The 14,463-nt window shown below is 37.6% G+C and overlaps 1 protein-coding gene across 4 annotated transcripts in view; it reads left to right on the top strand.

Moving 5' to 3' along the window:
* The window catches only part of UNC5C (unc-5 netrin receptor C), a 411,855-nt gene that overhangs the window by 127,059 nt on the left and 270,333 nt on the right, over positions 1–14,463 (top strand). The window contains exon 1 of one of the 4 annotated variants that reach the window (XM_056803309.1): positions 11,685–13,386. The exons of 2 other annotated variants lie outside the window; for them this stretch is intronic. In XM_056803309.1, coding sequence (XP_056659287.1) covers positions 13,368–13,386 — 19 coding nt within the window. In that variant the 5' untranslated portion in view covers positions 11,685–13,367. Of the gene's footprint in view, positions 1–11,684; positions 13,387–14,463 lie in introns of those variants that run through there. One more of the 4 variants, XM_056803310.1, reaches the window with a different exon arrangement.

Raw genomic sequence — 14,463 nt, 5'->3', positions numbered from 1 at the left:
CCTGTGGTCCTCAGAGAGCTGGAAGGATGTCTACTAGCTTTGTCCCTTTCTGGGTGGCAGAGAGCATCTCATTAGTTTAGGGCTGTGGTCTATATAAATTCATCTGCTAAGTAAGACGCATGGCTCATGTCCACACTTACTGAAAGAACATTCTGTCCTCTTCCCTTTTTTGCAAATTGTCATTAACATAGCACAACAGGAGTTTATCATAGAAAAATACTTTGACCTTGTCGATTTATTCATGCCCAATAGAGAGAAAAGGAACAAATTTTAAAGTTCTAACTCAGTTACTATTTTTATGCATTCTCTGTTTATCCTAGACTCCAATAAACCCTTGTCCAATCTACTTAATTAAAAAAAATTTAATCAAAATCTCAAAATCCAAATTACCAAACTAGATGTTGAATGGAACAATTCAAGTAATTGAACTCATTGGCAGTTGGCAAGCATATTCATTGCTTTTATATTTATAAACTCTTCTAGCGTCAATGGCCAAACAACTGTGAGACACAGGACTCAGGGCATCTTAGCAAGTTTCTCTTTCTTCTTCAAGAGCATCCACAAGCAATCTCAATTCCTTCTTGAACCATTTCTGCCTGTCAGTTTCTCTGTTATCTAGTGATATTTCTGGCATTAGTGGCTATCATAGTTTGTTATTGTTTTCTGTGCCTTAGTAGTTCTCTGGATGTCCCCTTCTATTCTTAGATACCCTTCTTTTACATACCATTTCTGGGCATCCTTCCACATCCTCATATGAGGAGAATACATTTTGATAGATATCTTAATTACAGTAATGTACTAAGTAGTATTCTAAAGTATGAAAGGGTTAATTAATATTCAGGCATAATTTAAGTGCTTAAATAATGTAAATAATTAGTGGCATTTGTGATCAATTCACTTTTAAGCTAATAGTTGGCATATATAAATGTAAGATCTCTGTAGTACCTTAAATCTAAGATTTCATTGGATCCTCTTACGTAGGGTAGATATTAATATTATACCCATTTAGCAGATGAGGAATCTGAGACTCAGGAAGAACAAATGACTTGTCCAGGTAACTACCAAGAATTTGGTAGTTACCCACAATATTCATATATTTATGGAATATTTTAAGAGTAGTCCTGTAGCTTGCCAATTTGTTTAAAGGTCACCCCTACTTTCACTTCATTCTCTTGGTATAAGCTCAATAAATAGTTTGGTTTGTGTATATTATTAAAGAGGATTGTTACCTCAGATAAGAATCTATGAAAGAAGGAAATGGTCTCTATGTTGTTATTATTATCCTCAGTTTATCTAATCATACATAATAACAAATCCTCCAGCTAATAACATCCATTATTGATCGCTTTTTTATTCTCTTTCATGAATTTCCTTTGTACTGAGGAATACATTTTACAACAAGACTATCCCCATGTAAGGAAGTAGTTCAGAGGTGACTATGACATAGATTTTGTTTGAAATTTTCATTTGTTTTATTGATTCCACCCTGTCAGGGCAAGTTACCAGTCATCACCCCACCTCCAGAAAATATGGGACTGTTCATCAGCTTAGATTATAAGTACAAGTATGATCACACAAAGATTGTTCAGTCTTTTTGCCCAAAGTATTTCTTTATGAAAGCAGGTGTGAGGTGGGGTGGGAAGGAATAGTAGCTCCCATGATGTATTACTCCATTGTGACAGATGGTAACCAATACCAGCCAGGAGCAGGCTTTTGATGGAGACCAGCAAAAACCCCAGGCACCAATGTCCCAGTGACCTTCATGTTGTACAAACATTTGAAGATTCAGATTCCACTGCATGAAGTGGAAAAAAAAAAAGATGTTCTTTGAGCTCAAACTTCACAGCCACAGTGGGAAATCTGAGAGGGAGACCAATGTGGAGAATGCTATTGGATAACATAGCCATAATACTAATTTTGGGGAAGGTTGTTTTTTTTTTTTTGCATTCTTCCTGGAAATCAAGTGACAGTTACTGCACATTTTATCAGAACTAATTCCTCTAAGTACTATAGGGTCTCCAAAGGGAGAGGGCAATAGACCATGATACCTGAAATGGCTTAAATGAGGCTTGACTTAGGCTTTGCAGAGGATATAATATTTAGAAGGTAAAGGGGAATGGGGGAGAATAGCCTTTAAGGATATATGACTGGATGAATAATAACTTCCTCTACAAGGAAGAAAAGAAGATATACTTTCTAATCTCTTCTTTGGTACTGGTTTTGATCATTATAGTTGTATAGGACATAGTTTCACTTTTGTTGCCCTTCTTTTCATGTTTTTAGTCATAATTATTGCTTTCTGGCCCTTTTTTACTTCCCTTTTGTCTTCCTAATGTCTTCTCATGCTTCTCTACATATTGTTCACAGTTATCATTTCTAACAACATGATGTTATTCCATTGCATTCAAAAACCATATTTGTTTAGCCATTCCCCAATTAATGGGCATCTACTTTGATTTCCAGATGTTGAATAGCTAAGTTTCACAAGTCTTTCTCAAGATTTAGGTGATGTGGTTTCATTGATTGCTAAGGAACAGAAATCGCTCATTCTTTTGATGACTTGTTACCCAATAAAAGCCTTCACTTACATATTTTAAATCAGAGCATCATACTTACATTAGGAGACTTACACTGGTTCCCCTGAAGTTTTCAATGAAAACATTTTCCTTTCATTGATGTTTGCTCTGATCGACGCCGTGGGAGATGAGACAACAGAGTTGCTTTATTAAATCTGTAAATCAGGTGTACTTAATTGGCTCATGAACTTTCTGAGTGGTCTTGAGCTATTCTAACTAAAAACATGGCTGACCAACCACTGTGAGATCTGCTATTTTAAGGTAGTAGGGGGTGAAGAGACATAAACAGTCTATATGTAAGTGTAGTCAATCATTCATTGTTTTCAAAATACCTTCTTTCTTGGTGTAGGCAAATTGCCAGAGTCAATATTATACCGGTACCAAGATGTATCGCTTACATACATAAAAATATATATAAATACTTGTATACAGAGAAAAATGTTAACAAACTGTGAATTCATAGTTTCCTTGTTACAAGTCCCAAATAGATATTTTCAGATATATTGTAATTTCAGTATTTAAAAGGGAGATTATATTTGTTCCCCAAATTACACATAAACTCAGAATGTGTTAAGATGAATGTTTGCATTATGAGCTGTGCTAAGATTAATGATACTGTAAAACTGATGAAGACAAACTTTTATAATGATATCAAATGGCCTGTATTATGTGAGAAATCACTGAGAACTCATCTATGGTGGCGCCATTGCTAATTAAAAGCAGGGAATCAACACCAAAATAGAACAGGAAGCACTAGTATAGATTATAGAACTAACCTCAAGGGTCAGTCCAATTTCTAAACTGTCCTCATTGGGATCTCATTTTCCCCCCAAAAGTCTTTGAAATTGTATAATCTCATTTATTTTCATTTGCTTGTATATCTATTTTACTTGACTTTTTCATTTCTCTATTTTAACATCCTTACTTCTTAGCAAGAAGTACTGAGAATTGAAAGATGAATAGCTCTGAAATGATGTCAATGGCAAGCGTTTTTAGACCAGAGTAAATGCAGTGCTATCCATCATTACCATTATCACTAAAAAGCTGCAGGTCAGAGGTATCCTGTAATTCCTTTGTCTAAGCACTGTCTTCTAAACAGAGCAATCAGCATTTGTGTCTTAAAATACCAGTCCTTCATCTCATACCAATTTTGTTCATAGTTGGTTTTTGGAGGATTTGAAGTTGCTACTCTTTTAAGAGGATAAAACAGTAAGGCTGTACTCATCTAATTTTAAAGAGTTTTGAATTGTGTGGCATGCCTTATCTTCCACTGAGGGAAAAAATGGCTAAAATATATCGCTAATTCCAAATTGCATTTCTGTATGATGAAGTGCTTTTCTTTCCTTTTCTCTCATATATTTCTTCACCATTATTCTCCTTTTCTCTCCTTTGTCTTCTGACCTTTCTTCTTCACTGCTCATACAAAATAGTCTCCCTCACCATCCGATAGCTTCTATTCCTGGAAAGGAAAATAAATGAGAAATACTATTCCAAAATATCAAAGGGTCTATGATTCTCCTCAATGTGAGTAGTCCACACAATGGCCCACAGTCTGTAAGTTAGTCAAAGCTAACTTTGTTGTGCAACACTTCTCTGTACCTTCATATATTTGCCATGGTGGGTCTGACCAGCTCTTCCTTGAGTTCTCTTAATACCATGAAACACATAGACCATGGATTGTTACACCATGTAAATTACTCATTTTCTTTTTTTTTAAAATGAGATCCCACTTGATAACATCCTTTAAACTGCCCTTAATAATTCATTGTTTTTCAATGGTACGTGTATAACCTAGTAGAATTGCTTGTCAGCTCTGGGAGGGGGGAGGGAAGAAGGGAGGGAAAAATCATGAATCGTGTAACCATGGAAAATTATTCTAAATGAAGAAAGAAAAAAAGAGAATTCATTGTTTTTCATTGCATCAGCAGGCTTGCTCCCACCTGTGTCCTTGGCACAATCTTTAACTTCATTTCTTCTGAGGATGTAGTACTCTATTACTTGCAGCTCTAAAACATTCCTTGATTAATAAGTCCAAAAGATATGAACCCTTTGATCAATTCTTGGTGTAGCTGGTATAGGTGTGAAGAATGAGCATAGTCATCAGGAAATAGACAGTATTTGAATATAGTTCCATTAAAGCACTTTAGATAGACTGTGGTGGAGAATACGTTTTGTGAGTCTACTGTGAGTGCCAAATATCTTGTCTTTGTAGAGAAATATATTTTATGTTACAGCTGTCCATTCTCAAGGAATAAACCTTCATACTAGCTTCAAAAAAATATGAACCCTTGTTTCATTGAGAAGTATGAGATCAACTTGGCTAATTCCCAAATGCAATACAGTCCACTGTTACAATTTTGGGTCCAAGCTGATGTGCATTTGCAGTGTCTTTCCTGCATATGCATAGTTATTGACATATTCTCAAGGTTTCCATCTAACTGTACATAAAGTACAAATAGCTACAGTGGTGAGGACATTAGAAATAATAGCAGCCTAAGAGAGAATCAAATTGGTGGAAGAAAAACATCAGTGTCAGTGGGCATTTCTCAAGTGGCAAACCAAAAGTCCCAAGGTGCCCCATTCATTGCACTCTTGGCATATTCCTGTGCTCATTATTTCTGCAAGCCATCATCAGTTCAGCAAAGCAGGTTCTTTTCATCTTCCCAGCTTCTAGTAAGGAGAAAAAGCCATACACCCCACATGGCAGAATGAAACATGCCATAGGGAAAGCTCTGTGTTCTCCTTTATTAGAAGCTCACTGCTGCTTAATAACTCCCTGTCTGCGCTGTTCATTGAGCGCTGATTAGAAAAGCCAAAGTGAGGACAAGAGCACAGTGGGAGCACAGCCATGTGTGGCCAACAAAATAAAACAAACCCACTAAAAACCCTCCATGTGGCTTGGGAAGGAGGGGGAAGAAGGGGGAAGGGGAGAAATGAAGGGAAAGGAGCAGGAGAAGGGACAGTTTCCCTTGGAAGCATTTCTTTTCCATTAAGAACCCAAACATAAACGAAACATTTGAACCCTTTACTCTTCTACCATCAGTAATCAGGCACAGAGCATCCATGGATAAATGATAACTGTAAGACTGAAAAAATTCCAATTCTTTAGTATATGTCACCTTCCTCTTGTTAATATTCAGTCTCGGCATCCATACTGATGGCCTTCCTGGATGTGTGTTCATGTGTTTTCATGGAAGTGCAGGTAAATGTCTGTGCATGCATATTCCTAGTGAGAATAACTAAGAAAATAGCCAACCATATTCACCCAGATGTGTATTTGAGCTTGAATTTTGAATGTCGTCTTCTCCACTGCTTAGAAAACAATGCTTGGCATCAAATCACTTTAAATAGAAATTCAGAAAACTGTTCAGGAAAGGCCTTGTTTCTTCCTCATTTCTGCTTCAATGTTGAAAGTAGTTAGAGTTGTTTAAGGGTTGCCAAGTAGCTGTCACCTCACTGAATGACTGGAATTCATTTATTTTTCTTCGTTTGATTTCTTATTCTGGATTAAGCTGTGAACAAGAGAGCTGCCGCCACTCCAGATAAGCAAGCCAAGACCTTTACTGTAAAGGCACTTGATAGACTCCAGACATAGGCTGGTCTCTATGTGATCAGACAATCCAATCTTGATTTCCCAAGTCAGTAATTTTTCTTTGAAAGGGAGATAAGGAAGAGTTGCTTCAAGTAGGCAGTTTAGTAGGCAGAATGTAATTAGAACTGGACCTGGTAGCAGGAAAACCGGATCTTGAGTCCTCTGGTGACAGACACTGTCTCCTGTCTGTCTGTCTGTCTCTCTCCCCAATTATCTATTCATCTATCTATATCTACCTCTATATGTATATCTGTTATCTATCAGCCAATACGTATTTATGTATGTATACATACATTGATATATGTTTTTATATACATGAATATAGGAGGTTGGATCTCATTGGCCAGTATGATCACCTCTAGCTCAAAAACTGTGATCTTTTAAGTGAAAACTGATTTTAAAAAACCATGAAAAGCCATTCTTTTGTGTTGTTGCCATACTATTCATATGGCAAACCAACTGTAAGTTGGCTTGGTTCGCATTTGACTAGGATTAGTTTTTCTTGGAATAAAAGGCTTTTTTTTTTTTTGAGGGGGGTAGATACCACTTCTTAACTTGCCCTCCTTAAACAAACAGAGCAAGGAGGAGAAAGCTTTTAGATGTATTACAAGGAGCCATTGCAAGAGGCTCCAAGTACAGCCCATGAATGAAAAGGCATTATTTTAAAGGGGTTGGGCATTAAGGATGAGGGAGGTGCTGAACAGAATGGGAGATAAAAGACTGCTAGTGGAAGGCTTTTACCAAGACAGAAAACTATAGCAGCTTTGTGGGAAAATAGAATTGCCAAGTTTACCCACTTGACCTTTAGTCTGAATAGATGGGCTTAAGGAGATCACAAAGAGCTTTGTAGGGAAGACGTTGTCTGTTCAGTTCCCCTTGGTGCCTGGAGTTCCTCTGTTGCCCAGGAGAGGCTGAATGGGATTTGAGGGGTTTTGTTTCTTAGTTGCCTTTAGAGGTATTCCTTGAAATTCACATTATTAGATTATTTATAAGTATGTTTAAAGAGAAGGAATTACTCACTGAAGGACCCTCCCATTTCTTATAACCACCGATTGTGTTTCAAAAGAATCAGATTTCTATTCCAGATATTCTTAACCTTTCTTTGTGTAGATCTTGACCCCCTTTAACATTCTGATGATGCCTATGGCCCCCAGCTAAGAATGTTTTTAAATGCGTTATACTGTAAAGGAAAATGATGAAAATCAAATCCAATTACTAAAATAATAGAACAATTATCATGAACTCTAGTTTGATAACCCCTGCTCTAGAGTGATTGGGTCACGGATAAGCCTTGCCCTACATTCTAATTCTTTTTTTATTTATTTTTTTAAACCATCACCTTCTGTCTTGGAATCAATGCTATGTATTGGCATCAAGGCAGAAGAGTGGTCAGGGCTAGGCAATGGGGGTTAAGTGACTTGCACAGGGTCACACAGCTGGGAAGTGTCTGAGGTCAGATTCGAATCTAGGACATCCCATCTCTAGGCCTGGCTCTCAATCCACTCAGCTACCCAGCTGCCCCCCCCCCCCCCCATATTCTAATTCTTAAGACATTTTCTCTCTCTAATAATCTGGACATCCAAGTGAAATGCTTAAATTTTAAGTTAAAAAACACCATCTTTACTTAGATTTTATGTTTGAATTCAAAGACTATTAAGTAAAAAACTTTCATTTGTGCTCTTTTTCATTGGTAGACTTGATTGTAAATAAGACAGTATCAAGAATCTGGTGTTTCGATTGACCATAATGTTGACCTGAATCAATAATGTCGTAGGGCTGCTATAAAAGCTAAAATTATTCAAATGTCACTTTCCTAGGATTTGAATCAATTTGTATTCAAGAGTCAGCATGGCATAGTGGATGGAACATTAAACTTATAGGAGAAGGGTCCGAAGTAAAGTCAAATTCTGCTTTAGGCACTTATTTATGTGACCCCTGGAAAACAACTTGGCATCTATATGCTTCATTTTCTTCATCTATACAATGGGAAAGGATTTTCCATATGGAAAGCTAAGCTCCTTTACTGGGCAGAACACTTTTGGAATATTACCTTTAATTCTGTCCAAGTGACTTTCCTGAAGAATAGATCTGATATATCACTGCTCCACTCAAGAAGCTTTACTGACTCATGAATATGTTGATGAACACCCCTGTTTGGTATTTAAAGACCTTTACAACCTGGCCCCAAGCAACCTTTCCAGCCTTATTATGTATTCCTTCCTGCCAGGGTTCCACCATATTGACTTACTTTTACTTCCTCCAAAATGATGCTTCATCACCCACCTCTGATTCTTTATCTGGATGTCTCACAAGGGAATTATAACATTTTCTGTGGGAGCATGTACGTCTCAAATTCAGCAAATGCCACAAATCAGGGCTTGCTTTATTGGGTTTTTGGTTGTCTGGATTTAATAAAGTATTAATTATGAAAATTAAATTCAAAAGAGTATTTTGAATACACATTTTTTTCAGAGGAATAATTGTTAGACATTAACCAGCACACCCTTATATATATGCTGAGGGAGAGGCCAGTTCTTGGGTATGCCTATTTCAGCCCCCCCAAGGGGCTTCTTGGTGAATCTAATTTGGGGAGACTTTGTGGGGACTGCATCATACCGGGTTTGTTGATGGGAAACTTATGCTCCTTAGTACTCACCTATAGGCACCTTGAGATACTGCTTCATTTATCTTTGAATTCTGAGTGCCCAACACCATAAATGACACATAGTAAGCATTTGATGAATGTTGGTTGATTGAATTCTTGGTGCCACATTGTAAGGGAAACATTGGGTGGTGAAGAGCTTTGAATTCATGGGGAATACAGAGAGAAAATGAAAATGTTGAAATCAGAGTAAAGATGACTAATAGGATACGTGATAATTACCTACCTGCTGAGGAAAGATATTGTTTAGAAGTGGGACTAGGCATATTGGTTTTGATCAATGAGCAGAAGTTGTAGGAAACAGGCTCTGCCTCAAAGAGAGTGCTTGAGTGCTTTCAAATAGTTGAGCTGGGGGCAGCTGGGAAGCTCAGTGGATTGAGAGCCAGGCCTAGAGAGAGGAAGTCCTAGGTTCAAATCTGTCCTCAGACACTTCCCAGCTGTGTGACCCTGGGCAAGTCACTTAACCCCCATTGCCTAGCCCTTACCACTCTTCTGCCTTGGAGCCAATAATTATATACAGTATTGACTCCAAGATGGAAGGTAAGGGTTTAAAAAAAATAGTTGAGCTATCCAAAAATAGACTTTTTTTTTTAAAGGAATTGCCTATCATTAGCAATGTAAAAGTTAATGAAATATGGTCCAAGTAGAAGTTTGGATTAAATAACCATAGATATCTTTGAAACTCCAAGATTCCATAAAATGAAACTTTATTCACTTCAAAATATTTAAATCCTCCTGGTTGATAGCTAGAAGGGCTTTTAGAAATCATGTATTCCAACTTCTTTTAAAAAATTATTTTTTATAGATGAGAAAACTGAATTCCAGAACTGATAGGTAACTTGTTCCAGGTTGCACAATTTTAGTGTCAAGGTCACATCTAGAAACAAGATCATTTTATTTAGAGGTTTCCACAGTGTTCCATGTTACATCAGTGCCCTCCATGCAAATAGGTTCACAACCAGTCAGATTTGTAAGGCTTCTTAAAGATCATCCATTCCAGCCACACACATTTTTAGATGGAAGAATCAAAATGTCAAGTGACTTGTCCAAGGTTACAAAGCTAGCCAAATCCAAAGTTAGGACTGGCTCCAAAGTTACTTTTTTTTTTTTTGCTATAGATTGTATTTCTTATCTTTCCATTGTTTTAAAGAATAAGTCTTTGTAATTTCTGTAATTATTCAACAGCTCTTTTCTCTTTCCATGATATCTTTAGACAGTGTTTTAGAGTGCATTTGAACGATGCTTTGTCCCTTTTTGTTGTTTTTCGGTCATTTTTCAGTTGTGTTTGACTCTTTGTGACCCCATTTGGGGTGTTTTTGGCAAAGATACTGGAATATTTGCCATTTTCTTCTCCAGCTCACTTACAGAGGACACTGAGGTAAATAGGGTTAAGTGACTTGCCTGGGATGATGCAGCTAATAAGCCGCTGAGACCAGATGTGAGCTCAGTTCTTCCTAAGGTCTATGCACTATGCCAATGTAGGATTTAAATTAATGTCCAATACTCCAAGTATTATATTTTATAAAGTTCATTAATAATCACTTGAAATAATGGAATAAAAAGGAAACAAAAGTATAAACACATAATTATCTCACCAAAGTAAGACCATGTGGATAGTTCTCTTTCCTCTCCTAAAAAGCCCACTTCAGCCAGTTGCCAATCACCGGGAGAGAGAGAGAGAGAGAGAGAGAGAGAGAGAGAGAGAGAGAGAGAGAGAGAGAGAGAGAGAGAGAGAGAGAGAGACAGAGAGAGAGAGAGACAGAGAGAGAGACAGAGAGATAGAGACAGAGGGACAGAGAGACAGAGAGAGAGACAGAGAGAGAGAAAGAGAAAGAGAGAGAGAGAGAGAGACAGAGACAGAGAGAAAGAGAGAGAGAGAGAAAGAGAGACAGAGACAGAGAGAAAGAGAGAGAGAGAGAGAGAGAGAGAGAGAGAGAGAGAGAGAGAGAGAGAGAGAGAGAGAGAGAGAGAGAGAGAGTTGGGGCTACACAAAATTTATATCCTTCCCACCCCAGCTCGGAACATGAGAAGGAAAATGGGATGCTGGGAAATGAAGTCCAGGGGAGCAGGTGCTAACTACACATCACCTTGCTGCCCATGCTTTGCCGCTTACTATAGTGCTTTTTTTTTTTTTCAAAGCAAGCCAGTGAGACAGAGAACAGCAAATATTACCACCCCTATTTTATAGATAGAAAATTGAGGTTCAGAATGAAACCATAAGAAACTTGTCTGTATCTGTACAGCTCCTAAATGATAGAACTCGAACACTTGCCTTCAGACTTCAAATCAAGTTCACTTTCCACTTATTATGCTCTCTCTGAACATGCAAATCTGTTTCCTTCCACAAGCCATCCTGTGATTAAGGAGGTAAAATCACTTTTGTGATTTGCCCACAAGATATTTTTCTCTTCTAAAAGGTATCCTCCCTCTAACTTGTGAATTGAGGTTGATGGGTTTTTATTTGTATATCTGATGTGTGGGGAAACTCAATTGTGTAAATTACCTGGACTGAGGCCATTCCGTTCTGCTGACCATGAGTTTTGCTTCAAGTCAAGTTGTCTTGATTGAAAATAAATATGCTTTGCTACTTGGTACATTATGGTTGGGGGCTTTTGTTTTGTGGGGATAATAGAGCCTTCTCCCTTTATAATGTTATTAAAGCTTGACTTACTCTCCTACAACTTTATTATAAATGAATAGCCGTGTTATTAGGAGGACCCCATTGTCATAGCTACAAAATGGCTTCCCTCTTAAGAGCAGGCAAATATTGAAGGGACATTTACACTTAAAAATATACATTAAGATTTGTTTTGTTTAGTTACAGAATAGCATCATAAAAGGAAGTTACTCTTAAAATAAAAATTATTTCATTTTTATCTGTGGTATCTTTTCCTCCCTCCTTCCCAATCCTCATGATTTAAAGCAGATCAAATCTCAGAACTTGTCACTGCTCTATGTGGGCAGCTAAAAGACATAGTAGGGAGAGGGTCAGACCTGGAGCCATGAAGATTCATCTTATTGAATTCAAATCTGGTCTCAGATCCTAGCTGTTTGACCCTGGACAAGTCATTTAACTCTATTTGCCTTGGTTTCCTCCTCTGCAAAATGAACTGGAAAAGAAATGTATTTTTGCCAAGAAAACCCCAAATGAGGCACACAATTGAATAGCAGCCTTTCATGTGACTGTATCTCATACAGAAGACTCAGTCTTCCACCCTGTGCATTTACAGGGGCTTTCTCCTAGATTTCTGTGCTTAGAATTCACCTCGTTCTTGTCTCTTTCCCTTTGAATTGCGAGCTTCCTTCAGAGCTCAGCTCAAATACCCCTTCCATCTGAAGCCTTCTCTCATCGCCACCCCCCACTTGTAGTGGGAAGCCTTCCCTCACCATCACAAAATTTCCTTCCTTTTTAGTAGATACCAGATTCATGCATGTTATCTCTTTTTGATAAGTTTCTTCCAGGCAGAGATGGTTCAAGTTTGTATCTTTAGGGTCTGACACATAATAGATGTTAAATGCTTATTGAATCATTATGAAAAATATCCCCATTTCTGATATATAGAGATATAGATATAGAAAGATATAGATAGATATCTGTATATATACATAGATGTATAAAATCTGAAAGACCTCTGGGTCTCAAGCTAAATTATTTACATGATCAAAGTTATATTAATACATCCATTTTACCGTAAGGCATTGTTTATATTCAGGAACATACAATAGCGTTGAGATCTGGAATTAGAAGATCTGTGTTCAAACTCTGACATTGCTGTGCAACTTTGGGGGAGGGGGGGTGTTAGTTTCCTCCTATGAAAAATGAGAGGATTGGACTAGATGTTCTTTAAGGTTTCTTCTAGCTCTGAAAGTCTACAGTTCAACCTCTCTACATTGGCAAAAAGTCAGCCAACAGACAGATGAGATTGATGGGTATCTTGCTAATGCCAAATTGCCCTTGGATTAACACTGCCCTTGCAAGATGGAATAAGACCTCAAAATCAGCCTGAGAGTCTGTGCCAGGAAGATTCATGGTTTCCACCAACATCTCGTTTTTCAGATCAAGACAAAAACCAGATAACATTTTGTTGGTTTATTTTCCCACACTCCCAAGAGAAATCCCAATTGGAAAATTCTCATGGGACTTTGTCTGTTGAGGAAATTTTCTCTGGCAGTAATTTTATAGAGAAGATGCTATTTCTACAGTTGAGTCTATCAGAGCCTTCCTCTGTGTAAAGGAAGAAATTCTCAGTGGGAGGATTTTCCAGTGTGGGAAATTGGACAATACAAATTTGTTTAAGACTGCAGATTTGAGGCTAAGATTCCTCTAATCATATTTTCTGAGTTTTTAAATTCATTTTAAATCTCATTTGTAGGGGTCAATGAGTTGGCCCAGTGGATTGAGAGCCAGAATTAGAGATGGGAGGTCCCAGGTTCAAATTTTATCTAAGTTACTTCCTAACTGTGTAATCCTAGGCAAGTCACTTAACCCCCATTGCCTAACTCTTACTTCTCTTCTCCTTTAGAACCAATACACAGTATGGATTCTAAGATAAAAGGTAAGGATATTTTAAAAATCTTATTTGCATTGGTCTTTTTTTTTTCATCTTCATTTCCCCATATATCTTTCTGTAGTCCCCTACATTCAGGGATGAAACATGAATATATGTTGTGAAACCACTAATAGAAATAAATTGTGGGAGACTCTTGGTCATTATCATTATTCAACATTGTGAAACACTTTAATTTGATGTAATGTAATGTATTATGTAGTTGACCATCGTAACTCTTTTTCCCTAGATTATTATTTACTTCAGTTTTACATTGAATACTACTTTTGTGACCCTTGGCAAATTACATAGTTTCTCCAAGCCTCAGTTTCTTCCTTTGTAAAGGAGAGGCTTTGACGAGATAGCCTCTGAGGTCCTTGCCAACTCCAGATTTATGTTCCAATAATCCTCCTGAGACTTTCTCTGAAAACATTTTCTTCCTTCCTGTAGCTAGTAGGGTGAAAGGATACATATATAAAACCCAATTATCCACCAGTGACCCTCCCTGTAAAACTAATTAAGGAGAATAGCGTATTAACATGCACACTATGAATCCAAATCGTGGTCTCCCCTGAGTATCTTTTTATTGAGATTATAGGACTTTGGCACACTGGGCCTTTACTATCAAGTTGTCGTGAAGAATAAATCAGCCCTCCACTCATCCACCCCCAAAACAGCCTAGGTAGGAGCCTCTGGAAATACCTTTAATTTCCAACGTAGCATTTTTAATGAAAAGGCACCGCTCCACTCCTCCCACATTAAGCACCGATCAATAGGGGCACAGGCAAAAAGGAAAGAAAATATGGAGAGAAAAGTCTGCCTAAAGAGAGAAGACCTAATTGAAATTAGAAGCACTCTCATTTTAGAAAATGTTTTCTTAACAGATTGCTGCAGCCCTCTGCCTCAAGGTTTTTGATTAAATTAATGAGGGTAGTGATAAGCTCCATTAGTGTTGCTGTTTCCAGAGGGAAATTTTCCACAGCCTCTTCCCTTCCTTCTTTCTTTCCCAAATCTCAGGTATGATGATAGAATTGCTAATTGGGGCCAGAACAGGCCAAGAGGATGAACTTATTATTTCTATGCAAA

This window comes from Monodelphis domestica, chromosome 6, assembly GCF_027887165.1.
Source record: "Monodelphis domestica isolate mMonDom1 chromosome 6, mMonDom1.pri, whole genome shotgun sequence".
NCBI classification, from domain to species: Eukaryota; Metazoa; Chordata; class Mammalia; order Didelphimorphia; family Didelphidae; genus Monodelphis; species Monodelphis domestica.
Note: the sequence above shows the minus strand (reverse complement) of the source record. Positions and strands in the feature narration are given on the sequence as shown.